The sequence below is a fragment of the Eschrichtius robustus genome, chromosome 1 (assembly GCF_028021215.1).
Source record: "Eschrichtius robustus isolate mEscRob2 chromosome 1, mEscRob2.pri, whole genome shotgun sequence".
NCBI lineage: Eukaryota > Metazoa > Chordata > Mammalia > Artiodactyla > Eschrichtiidae > Eschrichtius > Eschrichtius robustus.
In genome coordinates, this window is record NC_090824.1 from 68725722 (window position 1) to 68746535 (window position 20814).

Here is a 20814-nt window from a genome sequence, read left to right on the forward strand (position 1 = left end):
GTCTTGCGAGCTTTAATTAGAGGAACTGCTGATGCCCTGTCAAGACTGTGGGATGTCTGGGTTACCAGGAGCAAACCTCAGTGCAGGCAGGGCACCGACCAGACTAGGGCAGTACGTTCACAGTCTCTGAGTGTCCCAAGTAGTTGAGCAAACAACTGAGTTAGAAAAAAGTGTAGACAGCAATCTCAGGGAAACAAACTCATTTCCCTCCATTACTTGAGATGATTTCCCAACAACTTGAATGTCTTGCCTGCCATTTTACAGGCTTGCTTTCAGAACACTCCTCTGTGATTCAGGTTTTTTTTTTAAAGTACTGCATTTTAGGGAGAGAAGAAACAATGATAACTATTATATACTTCTTAAATCCTTAGGTGTTCACTTAAAAACTGACCTATTCAGAAATACAGGAATCCTATATTTTATTAGATAAAAGACAACACATTTTAATTTTTTCATATAGTCTGAGTAGTTCATTACTTCTTATTTTCCTAATAGTTGATGAATGAGTTTGTGCATATGTGTTAGAGAGAAAAAAATTTGGTGTATGTTTCAGTTAAGCTAATTGACATTTAGTGCTAAGCTTCTTTCTCAACTATTGGTAGTGTTTTCCTCATCACCCCCTAGCTATAGGAGTCCTATCATTTCTTTAGATAAATGGACGTCTATAAACTAATCGCTCTAGCTATAATCTCAACCTTCTCTTCTGGAGAGAGGTTTACATGACTTACTGTAGGACTCAACTGAATACCATCCCGTCCTTCCTAGACATGATAAAATATTTGAAGCATATTTAGTGTATTTGACTGGTCTAAGATAGGTTGTGGAAGAGACCAAGAATAGTATTAGGGCGTTTTGGTCTAAAAAGAAGAAACACATACACACATACAGACACACAAGGACCTGATCAGCAAATCATAGAAGTTTAGATCTGCAGTGAGCTTAAGAGAGGGTCGAGTTATTGATGCACTTCCTGATGCTGTTAAGTTGATGCCATGGAGTGAACCTTGCCATCCTACAGAGCATTCTTTAGTTCTGCTGTAACAGTCAGAGCTCTTCCATCTCTAATGGAAGCCAGAATACCTGGCTGGATCAGCATGGCATGCCTTATGTTCTAAAATAATAAGAATATATAAATATTATATCTCCTGTTAAGCCTTTTTATTTTATTACAGCTACAAATCCACCTTTAGCTCTTCAAGCCATCAAACAAATTTTAAAATGGAGTTTTCTATTTAATATACATGCAGTAAGTGCCAGGCACTGCTTGGGTGCTAATACATCATCTCCTTTATTATTCATAACTCTCGGATGTAGGCACAGAAACTCACCACACATTTGCTGAGTAGTCACCTTCTAGAGTCTTGAAATTGAGTGTTAGTCTTCCTGGTCCAAAGCCCATGCACTTTCCACCATTGAATCTTATGTCCCCAGTGGGAAAATGTTTTGATTTTTATCTATCTTGGATATTTTTTAAGTTTTTAAAAGATACTAAATCCAATTTCTGTTTCAGCGGAAACGGCACTATTGGAGATTGGATAGCAAATGTATTACCCTCTTTCAAAATGACACGGGAAGCAGGTACTACAAGGTAAGGGTGCCTCTTTCCTTGACTGAAGTTTCACACCCCCTCTTTCTTTCTCTTGGGAATGTAGAGTATCAGAAATACAAAATACATCCAACAGACATGACTCTTTTGGAGCTTGCTCCAAGGGATATTTTTTCTTCTCTGTAGTTTACACATTTGGGGGGAATCAGGTTGTGACCCCATGTTAGTCGTCTGTGAATTTCATATATCCCTGTGGAATGCTTCTGGCCCCATGTGATGGTGGGGTGGGAGGGGGAGGGGGAGAGAAGAAGCTTAACTGGCTATTTTAGCAGAGATGTGTGATTTAACTAGAAAATTCAAGGTCACAGAAGATTAGCGAAAAGTAAATTCCTGAAACCTGTTCTATCCAACTTTCTTTGTTTTGTTTTGCATCTGTAGCCTTGCAGTACGTCACTGGGGGTTAAGAAACATTATATGATTTCTCCATGTATTGTCAATATTCACAAGGAACACTTTCCTCTAGAAAAAAATTTCTCAGCTATTTTCATTCTGTCTCTCTACATGAAATAATACAGGTGTCACATAACGTTATCACCCAGTAAAACATGGTTCCAAAAGAAATTCATACTGAAGACAGTATATACTTGCTCCTTCAAGATTAATGCAGCCTCAGGCATAGTTGGTATCATTCTCAATGGTCCCTTTACACAGATCTAACAGAAAAAGGAGACCTCGTTAACTTTTCAATTAAAAATTTGTTTTAAAAGTTATTATTTCTTAGTCACTCTATACCTGCTGGAAGACAATGTGGTGATTAATTTTTTTAGTATCTATATTGTCTTAAAAGCAACTACTTTTAGAGTCTGAGGGCGGCCGAAATGGCTGGCTTGTTTTAAGATGCGGCTTCTGCTACTTCTCCTGGTGGCGGCGTGGGCGGTGGTCCGGAGCGATGCCTCGGCCAACCTGGGCGGCATGCCTGGCAAGAGATTAAAGATGCACTATGCCACGGGGCCGCTGCTCAAGTTCAAGATTTGTGTTTCCTGAGGTTATAGGCGGGTGTTTGAGGAGTACACGTGGGTTGTTAGCCAGTGGTACCCAGGCATCCTCATTGAAGGAGAGAATTACCTCCCTCAACCAATATATAGACACATAGCATCTTTCCTGTCTGTCTTCAAGCTAGCCTATTAATTAGGCTTAATAATTGTTGGCAAGGATCCTTTTGCTTTGTTTGGCATGCAAGCTCCTAGCATCTGGCAGTGAGGCCAAGAAAATAAGGTCTATGCATGCATGATGGTCTTCTTCTTGAGCAACATGATTGAGAACCAGTGTATGTTAACAGGTGCATTTGAGATAACTTTGAATGATGTACCTGTGTGGTCTAAGCTGGAATCTGGTCACCTTCCATCCATGCAACGGCTTGTTCAAATTCTTGACAATGAAATGAAGCTCAATGTGCATATGGATTCAATCCCACACCATCGATCATAGCCCCACCTATCAGCACTGAATACTCATTTACATTAAGGGATTTGTGCAAGAGCAGCGTGACTGACATTATGAAGGCCTGTACTGAAGACAGCAAGCTGTTAGTACAGACCAGATGCTTTCTTGGCAGGCTCGTTGTACCTCTTGGAAAACCTCAATGCAAGGCAGTTTTTCAGTGCTGGCACATTTTGGAATTCTGCACATTCGTAGAGTGCAATAATACTGTATAGTTTTTTTTTCTTCCCCAAGTCCACTCGGTTAATAGTTTTTTTAAAAAATGCAGACATTACTACTTGTACTTCTTTTTTTCTCGGTCATATTTGAAAAAGTAGAAAACTGAGTTGCAATTTGATTTTTTTTTCAAAGATGTCTATTAAGTCTGTTGTGATTTTATATGAATTTTCCTCTTTTATAGTTTAAAATTGATCTTTTTGGGACTAGAGCTGAAGTTCCCAAATACTTTATAAGAGTTTATCAGACATCTCTAATTTGGTCATGCCCAATTTATATAGTTTTCAAAATACTGCAGATTGTGGACAGCACATTATATAAGATTATGAGGGGAAATCCTATATCCAGAGTACTCTACCAATTTGTGTATGTGTGTGTGCGCGTGTGGGATTATGCGAGAGCTACTAAAAGACCAACCACTTTTTAAATCCTGTTAATGTAGTTCAAGTGTCCTGCCTTGACCGTCAATTTAATGAGTTGATTAACTGGGCTTTTATACTTAACTCAATAAAAAACTAAGCAGATGTAAGTTAAAAACAAAACAAACAAACAAAAAGCAACTACTTTTAAAACCACTCTCTGTGGTTTTTCTCATTAAAACTATTCATGTGGCTTTATTATTATATTAACATCTATCAAATCAAATTGTATGATTCATTTTCAGTGCCTTAAAGAATAGTTGAAATTTAAAAACAGCTGCGCATACCCAAATGCATTTCAAAAGGGTCGTGATTTTACCTCACCATTATAAAAATTATCATTTACATTCTAAGTCTTAGATTTTGATGCAGGTTCAAAATTATTATTCTTATTCATACTTATTCTTACCACATGAACATAGTAAAAAAGTCACTTGAATTTTTCTGTAGAAAGGAGATGATAAGTTTTCCCCTACTAAAGGTATTTTTGTATTTTTCTTAGTAATATTCTGTGTCTTATGAAACCATTTGATGGCTGATTGTAATGCCATTTCTCACATGTCCCTGGCATGAATTTTATTTGAAAGCTTACATAGTTTTGATAAACTGCATTTAACACACTCTTTCTTCCACAGGAAATTCCTTTATCAGAAATTTTATCTCTGGAACCAGCAAAACCATCAGCTTTAATCCCTAGCGGGGCCAGTCCTCACTGTTTTGAGATCACTACAGCAAATGTCGTGTATTATGTGGGGGAAAATGTGGTCAATCCCTCCAGCCCACCACCAAGTAGCAGTGTCCTCACCAGCGGCATTGGTGCAGACGTGGCCAGGATGTGGGAGATGGCGATCCGGCATGCCCTCATGCCCGTTATTCCCAAGGGTTCCTCCGTGGGTTCAGGAACCAACGTGCACAGTGAGTCTGCTAGTTTTCTGACTATCTTTAGAACAGGTGAAGAGAGACTCTTTGGGGATGATTTGTTTTATTGGCAAACATAGGGTCTCCAAATAAAAGCTGCTGCTACACATACTAAGATATTTCATTCATTAAATGATCCTATTTTATTTTTCATTTTACATTAAAATTTTGAATAAATGCATGTCAACCCAATATATTAGGCAATAGCAGAAACCTAGAGCTGTTGGTCATAAAAATAAGAAGTAATCTAGTCAGCTTGAGCTTGACCTGGAATGCCAGTCATGCCATTTGCAAATGTGAGTTAACATGTGTCCTCAAAACCACCTAATAATGCTATTCCGGGCAGGATGCTTAGTGTGCAAAGTACCTGGAAACTCTTGATCATTTTATCCCAGGAAGAAATCTCTGTTCATTGTAGAATGAGATAAATTTTACCAAAATGCAAACAGGATCAAGTATTGAGGATGAATTTGTAAAAGATATTTTAGAGGAGTATCTATTTAAAATGCAACTTAAAATCTTATAATGGCTATTAATAATGAAGCCTATGGCAAAAAGCCCTCTGTTTTCACATCACAGTGTGTTATCTGATGATCTATCACAACTTTTTAATTGATCTCTACAACCAGTGTACATATTAATAGAATATATATGCCTAGTTGGGTGCTAAGCATTTTATGTGAGGTCTCTATTTTAATGCGTAAAATAACCCCAATAGGTGGATGTTAATGATTAGCCTGTTTTACAGGTGAGGGAATCAGGCCCTAGAGACATTAAGTTGTCTCAGCTTGTACCAGAGTTACGAAATGGCGCACCAGTATTTGAACCCAAGTCTTTACAATGCCTAACTCTAAACTGACAAAATATTATTATTTTTCAAAGCCAAGTACAGAGTAAATCTGTAACTGTAAAAGGAAAGAAACATTCTAATAGACATTTTTCTAGAAAAGTCTAATTATTATGGTTTTAAAACAGCCCTGCAGCTTGATTAATAAGCATGTATTTACTTGTTTTGCTATTATCTCTCTTACTTATTTTGTGTATTTTTTAACATGTATTTCCAGGAGATATTTCTGTGAGTATTTCGGTATCAAATTGCCAGATTCAAGAAAATGTGGTGAGTGTGTACCTATTAATATAAAACTTGGTACTGTGATCCTTTATTTGAAAATAAGAGCATCATAAAATACATTTTTATTGATCTGAAATTTTAATTTTTTAGTGTTGTCTAGAAAATAAAATAGGGTCCTTTAGGATGTTTTTCTTCTATAAAATTTTAGAAACATTACATTGTATCAATTCTCTTAGAGATTTTCTATCATCTGTTCTGTAGTGTGGAGAGTTAAATACCTATTTTTCATCTCAGATAAACAATTATAATGCAGTGACTTGTCACATGTTTGCGCATCTTGGTACTGGAATTTTAAATGGTTGATACTAGGTAATACCAGATAAAATGAAATAAATTATTTGAGTTGCATGAATAGCTTAAACATGTCCTTATTCACATTCCTTGATTGCTACCCAGAAGTTCTGTCGTATGACAAGGAGTTGCATATACTCTTACAATCACTTGTACTTAACAAGGAGACCTCAGAAAGCTGCATAAATCAGATTTTATGGATCCACATTCTAGCACCCTAGTCAACTGTGCCACATAACTTCATCCTTTCAGCTCAGTTTTTGAAAATTGTAGATCATACATATTATGAAATAATTTACACTCTGTCATACGTTTGCTTTTTTTGGTTATACTTTGTCACTGTAGCAAGCAGCCCAAAAGTAATAAGGCCTTTCCTACCTCATCCTGTGACTCGATCTTTCCCTCTATTTTGACTGCTATGCCTGTCACCAAAAGGAAAAAGTTTGTAGATTTACACCGATCTGAGTCTGTTTTTTAAAGAATAAGCTCCATGAAACTCAATTCATCACTAGCATAGCTTTGCAACCTTTGCTAAATTGGCATAAAGTAAACTGAAAACCAAATATGATTGAGAGAATTAGGGAAACTTCATAATGAAGATTAGACATATTCTTGTTCTGTCAATCATGAGATAGATTTCTAAAGACCTGAAGGTTCCTGTTGTTCTTGCTTAGCAAGAGAAGACTTTGGGAAATACTGATCTACCTATAAGCCTCTTGGGAAATTCTAGATTCCTGTGGAGTTCTTCCACCCTGTTTGGCTGAAAATTCTGGGTGGCCATTGAGCTATCAGAGAAAGATGGAGTAGTAGTTTGGACTCAGAATACTGGAGTAGTATTAATGCATTTTCTTGTCTTCAGACAACCTTGAACTCTGAACCATGGATACTCTGAAGGGATCACAGGATAGAGAGAACTTGTAGTTGTTTTCTGGGGGGAAGGACAAAGGGAAAGGATAGCAATGTATGGAATATGCAGAGGGTAGGATGTGATGTAAAGGAACTTTTATTTTTGTTTGTTTGTTTGTTTGTTTATTTATTTATTTTTGGCTGGGTTGGGTCTTCGTTGCTGCATGTGGGCTTTTCTCTAGTTGTGGCGAGTGGGGACTACTCTTCATTGCAGTGCGTGGGCTTCTCATTGCGGTGGCTTCTCTTGTCGCAGAGCACAGGCTCCAGGCACGCGGGCTTCAGTAGTTGTGACACACGGGCTCAGTAGTTGTGGCTCTTGGGCTCTAAAGTGCAGGCTCAGTAGTTGTGGCGCACGGGCTTAGTTGCTCCGCAGCATGTGGGATCTTCCCGGACCAGGGCTCAAACCCATGTCCCCTGCACTGGCAGGCGGATCCTTAGCCGGTGCACCACCAGGGAAGTCCAGGACTTTTATTTTTGAAAGGACAAAGAGTACAAGGGTGGAGGATAGGCAGAGAATTCCATAGGATGTCATAGGAATACTGAAAGTGAAAAAGTATTGCATTGTGCTTTCCTGAGTGTGGTCATCAAAATCACAGACTAAGCATAGTCATCTAAAACAGAATGCTTTACTTAGCAATTATTATTTCAACGAGGAAAGAGTAGATATTTGGAGACTTGTTAACCTCCAGAAGTGGTAAAAGTGGAAGAGTTTGGTTACCTCACAGATGAGAATTTCATCGTGGATTGTCATCTTTTTGTGGTGTCTCTGGCTCACTCACAGTGATTCAGCCCCCTCTTCCTTCACTTTAAATTCATGTGGATGTGGATGATTGATAAAGAGGCAGCCACAGCATTTTAGCCATAAAGAATGAAATGGTTGGAATCAGGACTCACACAGACATATGATTGCGAACCATGATTATTTAATGTGAGATTTCTAAATAACCATTGCAATAAGCAAATCACTTTTTGAATACTGACATTATGTATGTAAATGACATATAGTTTTAAGTCTTTTTTCTCTCTAATGAAACCTATATAATTGAACACTGGAAAATTTCTGCTGCTTAAGATTAGAATAGTTGTCCAACATTACAGTATTACATTAAATTGAAGAGTGGGTTTTTAATATTATAGTTATATTGTAGATTTCATCTAGCATTTAAATTGTAATTGTTTATGTTTAAAATATTTATCAGTGTTAATGATATATTTAATAAAATTATAGAGTTTATTAGGACTAATCTTTTGTTCCACTTCATGGTTGTTTTTCTCTGGACTTGCACCTATAGGACATCAGCACAGTTTATCAGATTTTTCCTGATGAGGTACTGGGCTCTGGGCAGTTTGGAATTGTTTATGGAGGTAGGTTAATTCACAAAGTGTTTTTATTAATTTAAAGTTTTAGCATTTTTGTTTAGAAAAGTAATATCTCCAAGAAAAATATAAAAGACCTATATGTAGATACGTTTTTATGTATGTCTCTTTGTGTTTTACCTCTTTAGAAATTTCTCTTGAGGTAGTCACTAAATGGAAATTTGGTACCTTTCTGTTTTGAAAGAGAAATTTTTCTACTACTAAATATCAACAAACTTTTGCTTAAATATCGACAAACTCTATACACTGTACTGGTTAAATATTGGTTTATTTAGACAAAATATTGAGAAACAAGGCAGCTGTAATCATAAAGATTCCTTTTCCTCTTAGCATATTTGATCAGAATGCTATAGAAGTCCATTCAAAAATTCTTTAATTCTAACATCTTTAACAATATTATGTATTTTGGTAAGGTTTGCATTTTTTACATTTTTGAAGTAAAATACTGAATTTTTACCTTTTTCTTATTGTCAAGCTATTTGGTGAATTTAGTTAAAACTTCTGCTGTTTTTGATTCTAGCCAGTTCAATGACATTTTTCAAGTCTTTAAGAAAGATTTAATATCAGTGTTTCACCTGCCCTATAAAATGACATCATAACTTTCATTTCCTTAATATAATCAGTAACAGATTATCTTTTTCTGGTGAGATTGGGGTGCTCTGAAATAATCACAATGTCTCACTCAATATTATTTATCATAGTATAATATTGTGCTTTTTATTTAAAAGCTAATTAAATTCTACTGTATTTTAAAAGTAATTTTGATTCTTACAAAATGCACCAATTTTCTTTTTGATAGAAAATCTATCAAGTCAGCAAGCATTGTGCTTTTTGTTAAGGCATAACAATATAATAGAGGAGACCAAGTACTACACAGAAAATTCTTCTGCAGTGTAATAATTGCATGCAAAAAAATCATGGTATATAAAGCATGGTAAATATACGTAACTGCATATAGTGTGGAGGTGAAACAGGGATAAGAAATGAGGTTAGAGAAACCAGCAGGTGCCAGATAATTTGTAACATCCAACAGTGAAGGAGCAGGCATAGGAAGAGGCCTCCACAAGGAAGACTAAAATGTTACGGCTGGACACATATGTGATGAGGCAGATAAGAACAGTCACAGAAGAGGGGTCAGTTGCCATAGTGACAAGCATAGAAAGAAAAGAAGCCGCAACCTTGAAGACAGTAGATGCAATAAGAGTCTGCATTGGAATAGAGATGGCAGCGAGTCAAAGAGTTAAAAAGTGACATGAAGAAAGTAGAGAACATGAAAGCAAGACAATAGTTTTGTCAGTTGGGAAGGGAAGTATTCTGGAAGGAGTTGGAAGGAATAGTGAAAGTGGGATGTAGGGGGAAGGAACGCTAGATTTACACCAAATGTAGAAATAATGGAATTTCAAGTTAGTTTGTATGTGACCCAAAAAATGAGTAATTAGGTTCATTTTCAAATTCAATTAGCATTCCTGTATTCTATACCTTCTCTAATCTAGTAGTGTAGGAGTTAAAAGCTTGAGGGTACCCTGTGATTCCCTAGAAAACTTGCTGTGAGAATTAGATGGGATGTGATGTATGTAAAGGGACTGTCAGGTGATGACAATGGTGATGATGATGATAATTCATATTTTTGAGTGTGTATAGGTATCTGGGCACTCTGTGTACTGTATCTTATTACATCTAATTCTCACAACAGCCCTACCATTAAAGATGAGGAGCTCAGAAAGCTTAAGTGATTTGCTCAAGATCGTGAAGCTAATAAGGGACAGAGCCAAGACTTTTATTCTTTCCGTTATAACGTACATTCGTTTTTTAGGACTTTAAAATTATACTTTCTTAAGGAGAGTACTTTTGCCCGTGGTATGAATATTTTCTATATCAAGTAGCTCAATATCCTGTTTCTAAAACATATATTTTACAAGAAAATATCAGGCTGTTCATACAAATAGCTTTTAATGTCCTAATTCTTTTGTGTTCTAAATTGTGGCTAATTTTATAGTGCATATTTGATGTAGAAAATGGAGCTAAGAAGTGAAATCTTTATGGATATAAGTCAGCGCTCATCAGAAATGTTAATTTATTCAGTGAAGCATTTTTATAATTCCAAAAGGTTTTTATAAATTCTGGTATTCTTTAATAGAGATGATATATAATAAGATTATGCTAATATTTCTCTTTTTTATTTTAAAGGAAAACATCGTAAAACAGGAAGAGATGTAGCTATTAAGATCATTGACAAGTTAAGATTTCCAACAAAACAAGAAAGCCAACTGCGTAATGAGGTTGCAATTCTTCAGGTACTTTTTTGTTTTTTATGTAGGGGCTATAAAATGTCCCTTCATCTTCTGCAAAACAAAGAAAAGTTATCCAAATATCTGTGGCATAGATATTTAGGAACATTTTCAAATAACTGAGAAGGCAGATCAAGCATCAAACTGCAGCCTGTGTAGTATCTTTCCTGAGTCTAGGCAGTGTTTTTTTTTTTTATGTACTTAATTCTAGGTTTTAATGTATTATTAATTCTCATTAAATGGGTAATGTTTCAGCATTTACTCATAGTGGACATGCTGAGACCATTTTGTTTTACATTATCAATGATCTTGCCTTCATAAACATTCCTCCTTTATGCTGTGATAATTATATGAATTGAGTACGTAGCTATCAGCATATTAGACAAAAGAGTAATACATGTCCGAGAATCAGATGATCTTGATCTTATTAATGTCCTCTTTGTGTCTCACTATAAGCCTTTTATTTAATATTGAGACTGTTCCTTAACTCTTCTCATTTTTAAAGCCAGTCCCTTTTTAAAGCTAGAATTTGTTAATAAAAGGTATTATGTGATATATATAATTTCTGTAACTATTAAAACTTTTTCTGCAGATCAAAAGGAAATGGAGCAGTTGTTTGCTAAATGTGGTCAACCTAGCTATCTAGTCTAGATAATTTAGACCATTGATAAGTGCCCATTTTTATATAACTTCCATAATTCTCTACTTGTCATGCAAGCTGATCAAAATTTCTAATTTATAGTTCTATTGAATAATTTTCATTTGAACATTGCTAGCAAAGCAAAACATTACATTTCTTCATTTATTGTTTCATGTAATTGCCATTTATTGAGCTTATACAATAAAATGTTGAAAAAGATATGATTTCTGCCCTAAAGGAGCTCATGTGTACAGACAACTGAAAATAATTGCTGCTGTACATAAAAAATGACATAAACTTTTCTGGGACTCATATTTTGTAAAGATGGTGTTCTTGTGCTTTTGGACAACTAATGTAACACAGAGAACTACCACAGTGTTCTCTGCTTTCTTGGAAGAAGATAACTACAGATCTTAAGCTGACAATTCATAGATTCATAGCTTAGTGCTTGCTAATCAGATTCTTTTTTTTTTTATTTATTCTTAACTTGGCAACATTGAGCTGCAAATGACGTCTTTCCACACTTGGACCCTGCTGTCCCTCACATAGTGTCTCCACCCTCACATAGTGTCCTGAAGGCAGACTCCTTTGCAGCCTGCCACAGTTGGCATAAGGATAAGACATTTATCCTTCCTTTCAGGACATAAGAGGAGTTTCTCAGTTAACATGGTTATATCTTTCTACATGTTATTGCAGCTGCAGAGGAAGGTCTAATTTTCTGTGTATAGCCCTTTAATTGGCTCTCCTGAGCCTGTCAACACATTATCAGCTGCTGACTCTGTAGTAAGGTAGAAAAATAAAATACACCACAAACCGACTCCATCTCCTTTGCAACAGAGTAGCTGCAATCAACAACTCAGATGCAGTAAACATACATTTGGCAAAAATTTCATTGTAATGTGAAAAAAGAGTTTGGTTAGGTTGAAAGTCAAATTCTGCCCCTTGAGTGTATGAAGAGTTTGATCAGCTCTTATATTATGGCCTGAAATCTCAAGAATCCTCATCACTTATCACTCGTCCCCATTGTCCCCAACCATATTTCACTTCCTTCATCAAACTCATATTTATTGAGTACATATCATGAGCTAAGCACTGTTCTAGGCTCCGTGGATACAGTGGGGACAAAAGCACACAAGTCCTTCCTGTCACAAGTCTTTAAATTGTATTACTCAGGCTTACTTATAGTCTGATGTTTGCAACATACTTATGTATAGAATTTTTAATTACAAAACCTGTATAAGGAGTCTTATTAAGGCTTGGCAGAAATATATGAGGTTCAGGAGTTCATACTTTATCAAAAGTTGACATTTGTTTCAAACTTGTTCCTCAAAAGTTACTCTGACCTATGTGTTCTCTTTTTCCCATGACACTTATCATCTTCTAGCCTATTACAGAATTTCATTTATTATATTTGCTGTGGGTTTCTTTCCCCATCCCCTACCCCAGCCCCTCCACTGGAATATATGCATTTCAGGAGGGTGGCTATTGTTGTTTTGTTTACTGCTATATTCCAAACACCAGAGATTTTTCCTGACAAACATTAGGTATTTAGCAAATATTTGTAGAATGAATGTTTGTTGAATTAAAATTGCACAGAGACATCATCCTGTCACATAAGAAGACATATTGATACATAGTATCCAACCAGGTAGCAAAAGTCCAGACTCTATTTTCTACTAATGGTTAATTGGTTAGTTAAGAAGGATTGTGTGTGTTTTGTTCTTTGAAATCCCTCATTCCCCTGTTTTATATTTCTTATCAAAAGAAAGAACTCATTTTTTGAACCTGAAAAGACAAAATGGTAATGAGGCAAGAGATAAGGGAAGGATTCTGACTCACTAAGTGATATGTTCAGGAAAAGTACCATGATTGAAATCAGCTGAATGGTGAGGAAGGTTTTTCTTTTACTAATCTTGTGGAACAGAATTCTGTCCCTCTGGATATAAAAGTGATACCCAGAAGCATTTGGTATTCTCTGCCCTGTGGTCTGTAGCTTATGAAAGCTGTTTTCCTGGTTTATGGTTATACCTGGAGTCTGACAAGTCCTGCCCCATCCCATTCCTCTTTCTGATTCTCCAGAGGGGATCAAGTGAGCCGAAATGGCTGATGGGAGAAAATTCCCCTCATGCAGTTCCATTAGTCTTCTGGTCGAATTTTGATTTGTTTCTGTTTTTATAAAAAAAAAAGCACCTTAGCTTATAGAAGACTTCAAAGTTGTATAAATGCAGAATGTGTAAAAAAGTAGACTTCTTTCTTTTTCTATTTCATCTTCTTTACATAACCTATGTGAAGGCTTTCCAAGGTCTGATTCAGTCATTGGAAAACCAAGCTCTTTAGATATTTTTGAATAGTTGGAAAACTAAGGCAAGTGTGAATCTTTTGGCATAGTTATCCCTTATTTATATCTTTTCGAATAGCCATTTTCATAATCTCTAAATGCTTCATTATTATTATTATTATGTTTCAGAAGAATGTTAATTAATGTAGATGTTAAACTTGGTTCAAAAATTCCCAGAAGATCCTATTTATATTGTTATTTTAAAAGTTTATCTTGATTTTTAAAAAGGTAAATTTGAAATTACTGTTTTTTCTATTCATGTCAACAAAATAAGAATAAAAAGATAATTTACGATTATTAAGGGTATCACAGAAAACTGACTTTTACAAGGAGATGCAATTACATCTTAGAAGGCTTAGAAACTTAAAATCTAAAATAAGTGATATGGGCGTGATATATTTAATATAATTTATCAACACAGGCTTGTTCGGTCTAAATTAATTTTTATTTTCTAACATAATATCACAATGCATAAAAAGCTTTAGGATAATACTTAATTGATTTACTATTATTTTTAATAGATTTACTATTATTGAATATAATATATGAATATTATGTTCTATTTGATTTGAATATAATTCTATATATTCAATTGATTTACTATTATGAATTAAATTCTAATTGATTTACTATTATTTTTCCTCTTTATCTTAAATATCAACTTATTTATCTAAGGAACAATACTAGAGCTTCTGTTTATGATACAGTATATTAAAGCATTTTGGAATTGTAAAGATGCTGAATACAAAATGTAGGAAAAAAATATGTAAGAACTTTACAGGCCATCAATTAAGTGTATCCCCTTGCACTTATCACCTAAAATTCCCCCATCATTCTTATTTCTCTGTTGTGAGGCAGTCCTCTTCCCATTCTTAACTTTAAAACAAAATAACAGCAATAACAAACTGTGAGCTCGATATGTCTGCCACCTCTCATAACTGCAGCACGTTTTATATTGCCACACTTCAGATTTCTGCTCTATGCTACTTTCCATTCTTATTCCTAAATTCCTTTCTTTGGTTTCCACACCTTTCTTAAAATACAAGGCCCTTTGGTCTTCTACCTCTGCCCAACTATCACCCTTTGGCTATTTTTTAGTCTTTACCCTACTTGACTAGTCTAAGTCCTTCAACAGCACTGGTCATTTGCTCCTTTTTAAATCTCACTCCTCACTTCATCCCTGCACTTATCAGGCCCCGTTTCACCTTCCCTGCTAGCTCCATCCTTCTTCTCGAACTTCTTCTGTTCATCTAAATGATTTATGCTAATCTGGAACTCATTCCCAGAGTGAGCTCATCCACTTTAAGAGAGTTGTCTGTCATCTCTTCACAGGTCATTCCTTAATTTATCTCTTGAGCTCTGTTCTTTCACAGACACTTCAGTCTCCTGTTTCTGACCTTAGGACACCTCCACTTCGCTGTGCCAGTCTTACCCAAACCAACCAGCCGAAAACCAAACGATTATTCCTAATTTCTTTCCCTGCAAGTTATTCTCTCCCTAATTTTGTCTATTTTGCCATCATTCTTCCAGTTTCTAAGCCTAGTATCCTTTACCTTCAATTAATAAAAATATTAAGTCATTCAGCAGTACCCTGAAGCACTTCCTTCTTTGATACAAAGCGATTTACTGGGCCTCTGGGTCATATAACAATGAATGAAACCTTTTAGGATGTTTATCATCTATTTGAGCAGATAGATACAAGTAGCTACAAGTCAGGATAGCTGTGGAAATATCATATATGTATAGCTGATTCACTTTGTTATACAGCAGCAACTAACACAAAAATGTGTAGCAATTATACTTCAATAAAGACGTTAAAAAAAAAAGAAGTCATGGATTATGACAGCGGTCAGGGCATTGGAATGAAGGATTACTTCAAAGAGAAATATAGCATTGGTGAAATCTTGAAAGATTCACAGACTTTTGGTAACCAAAGAAATGTTGGAAAGGGTTATTAGGCTGAGGGGCCACCTTAATAAAATAAATATACTATGAAATGTAAGTAGAAAGCTAGATCATTTTAAAAGAGTGGCTTCAAAAAAAAAAAAAAAAAAAGAGTGGCTTCAAACCATTTCATGTGTCCTCAGAAAGAATTCTAGAAACCTTTATTTCTGCTTGTATATTTTTAAGTTGACAGATAGAACTATTTTGTCAGAAGTTTAAAGAATTTTAATTTTGTACTGTACTAAAAATATTGATATTTGAAAATAAGCTGCTATATAACTTATTTAAATATACTCATTAGAATCTAAATATCAGAAACATTTGATATTTTTTAACAATCATTTTAAAAATACATGCATAGGCTTTTTAAGCAATAGTTTTACAGCATTCCTTGTTTTCTTTGACTACGTTACACTTTTCCCACAGAACTGTATTCCAATGTAATGTATTTTTATACTTAAAAGTCTTTTACTGGTCCCCCTTTCATACTTATTTGCAGTAAACATAAGTATATATTTTTAAATTTCTTGATTACAACACTAAATGTTTAAAGCATTCTCCTGGATGAATTTATCATTACAGTTATTATTAGTAAACCCTTTGTCCAGCAAGATAAATATTCTAAAAAATTTGATCTATGTTTGTTAAACATAAAAAATGAAATGTTGCTGAAAATACATTATTTAATGAGATTTTTTAAAATTTAGTTCATAAATTGGTGGGTGATTATTACTTATTGTTTGAATTAAACAGAGTTCAGCAACAACTTTATTTGTTTTTCTAAATTGTAGGAGCCCAGCTGTAAGCCCTCCCAAAACAAGACAAAACTATCCCAGTGATTTATCTTCGAAATTCATCCTCTCTCTTTTAATTCTCTGTCTGTTAATAAATCTATTAAATGCTTCTCTGTTTTTGGTGAAAGCATGAATTAGAAACTAAGTTGCAAAAGAACTGATTTCCAAGTTATTAGGGTCATTCACTTCATATCAACACAATGTTTCAAATTTTCCTTTTATTTTTCTCCCAGACAATTTTCTTCCCCATGGCAAGGTACCCTAGTAATATTTGGAATGTGTGAGAAGCATGCCTTCCTTTTGGAAAGTGGAAGAAAAATTATTCTGAAAGGCAACTTGGGGATGGAGAATTTGAAGACTGTGGGGATTTTCTCAAATAGATCTGTATTAGAAGAATATTTATAGACTGTTAAGATTCATTCATTCATTCAAAGTATAGTTATTGAGTACTCACCATGTTCCAAGCAGTAGAGACACAAATGTAAACAAAGCACATTTTCTTAAAACTATTCCTCTGCTCACATATCTTTAAAATCTTCTGGTTCCCCAAGAGTATGCCTACCATAGTTTAGAGACTGCTGTGAAAGGACAGAGTACGCTTATGTAAGACTGGGAAATGGCTTTCATGTGAGTTCATGGAGAACCTTAGATATTGTGCCAAGTCAACTGGATTTTATTATGCTTTGGTGATTGTGAATTATTGAAATATTTTGAAAAAGAAATTGTTATGATCAGATCAGTATTGGGGGATGACATATTATAGAGAAGAAAGTTTAAAGGCAAGAAAACTTCGTTAGAAGCTATTTTCAGCTAGTTGTGACAGTCAAAATGCCCCTGTTCTTGTATAAATAAATAATTACATTTTAGGCTCTAATTAGAAAACTATGATGTTTTATGAGGAGGAAGAGTTTGTAGAGTGGCTGCTCATTGTTCCAGATGTTACAGCTGTCTCAAAAGCTTAGACCTGGGGGGGAAAATTGGGCATCGGGTGCGAAAGAAATCAGAGAACATGTCAGAGTGATACCTTTAAAGGCAATGGAACCTCAAGATCAGGAGGGGATTTGGTAACACAGAACAACACTGTGGCGGTACATGAGCTTAAAAACAGAATAAGCTGTAAGGAAGAAGTTCTTCCAGTTAGGAAGGCGAGGAATCCAAATTGTCAAGGTGGATGTCATAACAGGTACAGAGGACACTGCAGTGAGAAGACAAGGCAGCATTCAGAAATCCAGACAACATGCTCAAATGCACTCTTGAGAGCAAAGTGAGGAGGCTTAAGTAGCATGGCCCCTGAAGCATACTAGTTAGAACAGGCAGGACAGGTCCTAAATGGATTTGAGTCCAAGGAAAGCATTAAGGCAATGGATAACATAGAGTTTAGAGAGCCTAAGATCTGGGGTTAGACTGCCTGGGTTCTCACATCAGGCTTAAGAGTCTTAGGAGCTTGGATAAGTTACTTAAGTTCTCTGACTCTCACTTTCCTTATCCAGAAACCTTGAACAGATGTTATAAGAATTGAGTGTGATAATTCTGTGAAATTCTTAGTGCCTAGCATATAGTAAAGATTTCATACTTATACTACTAGTATTGCCACCACTAAGTTGTAAATCTAGCTCCTAGGAACAAGTTCAAATAACTTGATATTGAGAATTTCCTAAATAGAGAACATAGAGACACATAATTTCATTGTAACAGAGAACACAGTTGCCTCAAATTCTGGGGTAAAGCTGAACATATATACATTAACATATGCCTGACCCCTGGTAGACACAGTAAATATTTGCTGAACAAATTACGTAGCCATTTGCCACCCCTTAGGTAGTGTTGTGTGCAGGGGGCATGCGCAGTACCCCGCTTTTGCTCCCTAGCCCCTGCTTTTGCTCCCAGCTCTTCAAAAGTGGCAGATGGGTTTTTTGGTCTCATTGCATCTTTTGTCCAGAATTTGCCCCAACTGCACATGCATTCCTTTTTGACTATAAAACATGGTAATTTATCTTCACAGAACAAGATTAAATATACATCTTGTAAATACCTGGCTTTGTTCTCTTAGTCTAAAAAGACGATCAAGAGTAGGTGGAAAAGAGGTAATCATGATAGAAAACCAGAGAATAATATTGCGAAATATGAGTGGGAAAATGAAAATTTGCACAAACTGGTGATTTTGCTTAAATCATGAAAGAGTCAGCTTTTCTTTCTCTAGAAAAAATATGCAAAATTTGAGTTCTTTCTCTTTTGTGTGTACTGAGAGGTTAGTTTATACTTGTTTTGTTTCATCTTATATGTTCATCATATTTCTTCAAATATTTTTCTTTTTTATATTACTGCATGAAAAATTTTAGTGAAATTGTTTCTTCTGAAGACATGTTCTGCAGCTCTAAAGTAATCTTGTTATCTTCTGCACGTTCCAATAAATAAAGCCCACAGATTATGTGTATATATATCTAAGATAGAGGGAAAAATAAAACAAAGATCTATTATAAGGAAAAGAAAACAAACTTAGAAAATTTTCTGAATAGGTATTGTGTTCCATAAGAAGTTAGTCATAGTGAAAGCTTAGTGTCAGAGGGTCAGGTTCCAGTCAAAGCTTTTCCATTTTTTGGCAGCCCTCTTTTGGTTTCCTTAATTATGGCCTAGAATTCATCTGACTTGGTGTGCTTGCTTCACAGGAATGTTTTGGGGGGATTAAATTAAATAATATATAAAGTGTGGGGTTTTTTTAAAATTTATTTATTTATTTATTTGGCTGCGCTGGGTCTTAGTTGTGGCACACAGGATCCTTCTTTGTCGCGGCATGCAGGATCTTTAGTTGCAGCATGCGGAATCTGTAGTTGGGGCAACTCTTAGTTGCGGCATGTGGGATCTAGTTCCCTGACCAGGGAGCAAACCTGGGCCCCCTGCATTGGGAGCGTGGAGTCTTAGCCACTGGACCACCAGGGAAGTTCCTATAAAGTGTTTTTTAAATCAGTGTTTCCCAACATATTTTTGGAAGATCATGTCTTTTGAGTTCCTTCATGGAAGAGGGTGGGGGTTAAGATGTTCTCATGAAGACAGTTAAGAAAATATTGTGTACTACATCCAGGTCATCTACATCTTGGAAGTGAATAGTCTTTCACTTATTAAAGATTCTGAGATGCCCCATAATTAAGAACTTGTTTAATTTTGATAATATGCCAGTTAAGTGCCACAGAATCCTTACACAAATGTAAGATATCACCAACTGACCTTTTTGCACATAATGTTCTGTCTTCTAACCCTGTACAGTAGACTTTACATGGTCACTCCAGTTCCCAATATCCAGTACTTAAGACATGAGAGAGATTATGTGTCTACACAGGTCATTTAACCTTATAATAGAATGTTATGCTTTCTGGGGTGCTGACATTTAAATATAGTAACTGGGCTACAGTGATATGAATTGTTAAAAGTTACACTTTAAATCTAAAACACCAAGGTAAGATGGGATTCATGTGTTCATGTTTCCAATCAGGCAGGTTAACAGGAAATAAAAAAGTGTTCCAGATGTTGTCTCCATTGCCATGCATTTGTAGCAAATAGAAAAAAATATCCAGATATTTGATCCATTTTTTAACTTTTATGTACAGTAAACACACCTTGACCTACAAATTCCAATTTCCTTATTTTAACATGCCATTCTTTTAATTCTTGCCTTTCTGCTAAAAACAAACAGTAATGGCATAGAGGAAAGGGAGTCACACTTTATGGGTAGAATGTTTACTAACACTGATTTTTTTAAAAGGTAACAATCAGTTATTAATTTTCTGCCTTTGAAGCCTTTGCTGCTTGTTCTCAAATATTACGTCCTTTTGCCTAAATTCAACTTGAAACTCTGGCCTTTGTCGGGGGCTAGGGGATAGATACTAGGATGCATACAGGATCCTTGCTGTGTAAGGGTCTTTCTTTTGCTAGAAATCACTCCCTCGACCACCAAAAATTATAGTAACAATTTCACCCATATACAAACATCAATGCCAGTGAAACCTCAGTGTATGTATGACTCTAGATGGTGGGCTTAGGAATCTAGATTTTGCTTTTTAATTTCTCATTCATACCTCTAATCTGAAAGTTTCCTGGTGATAAGTAGAAAATATGACATATTTTTATACTGTTTCTACCTCCTGAAAAGTCAAGAAAGGCTAGAAACATGAGAGATGATGGAAGGGTTTTTTAAGTGTATTTTTTACATACTCTTCTCCCTCTGCATTCGGTCTCTTCTCCTTTTATAAGGAAAGGAGAGGACTCATTCTATTTATCATGTGTCTGCACAGCCCTGGAATCTAAAGCTAGATTAAAGCATTTCCAGAAGAGATGAAGTGCAGAATGACTGAGAGGGTTGTATATAGATTTATGGATATATATGAATACAGAAGTTTTATATCAGGCGTCACCTGATTTTCTTCTTCTATGCAAATATTGAACTGGTCCTTTAAAACAATTTTTTTTGCGCCACTGTTACTTAATAGAATGCAGAGGACTTATAGCTAACT

General features: G+C 35.5%; 1 protein-coding gene and 1 pseudogene across 3 annotated transcripts in view; both read left to right on the forward strand.

The window, feature by feature from the left end:
• PRKD1 (protein kinase D1) overlaps positions 1-20814 on the forward strand; it is a 338632-nt gene that overhangs the window by 288726 nt on the left and 29092 nt on the right. For 2 of the 3 annotated variants that reach the window (XM_068546694.1, XM_068546684.1), the window contains exons 9-13: positions 1511-1588; positions 4317-4596; positions 5664-5716; positions 8221-8293; positions 10493-10599. In XM_068546694.1, the coding sequence (XP_068402795.1) occupies positions 1511-1588; positions 4317-4596; positions 5664-5716; positions 8221-8293; positions 10493-10599 (591 nt within the window). The remainder of the gene's footprint in view (positions 1-1510; positions 1589-4316; positions 4597-5663; positions 5717-8220; positions 8294-10492; positions 10600-20814) is intronic. The other variant, XM_068546675.1, reaches the window with a different exon arrangement.
• On the forward strand, positions 2444-3269 carry LOC137758571 (thioredoxin reductase-like selenoprotein T; annotated as a pseudogene).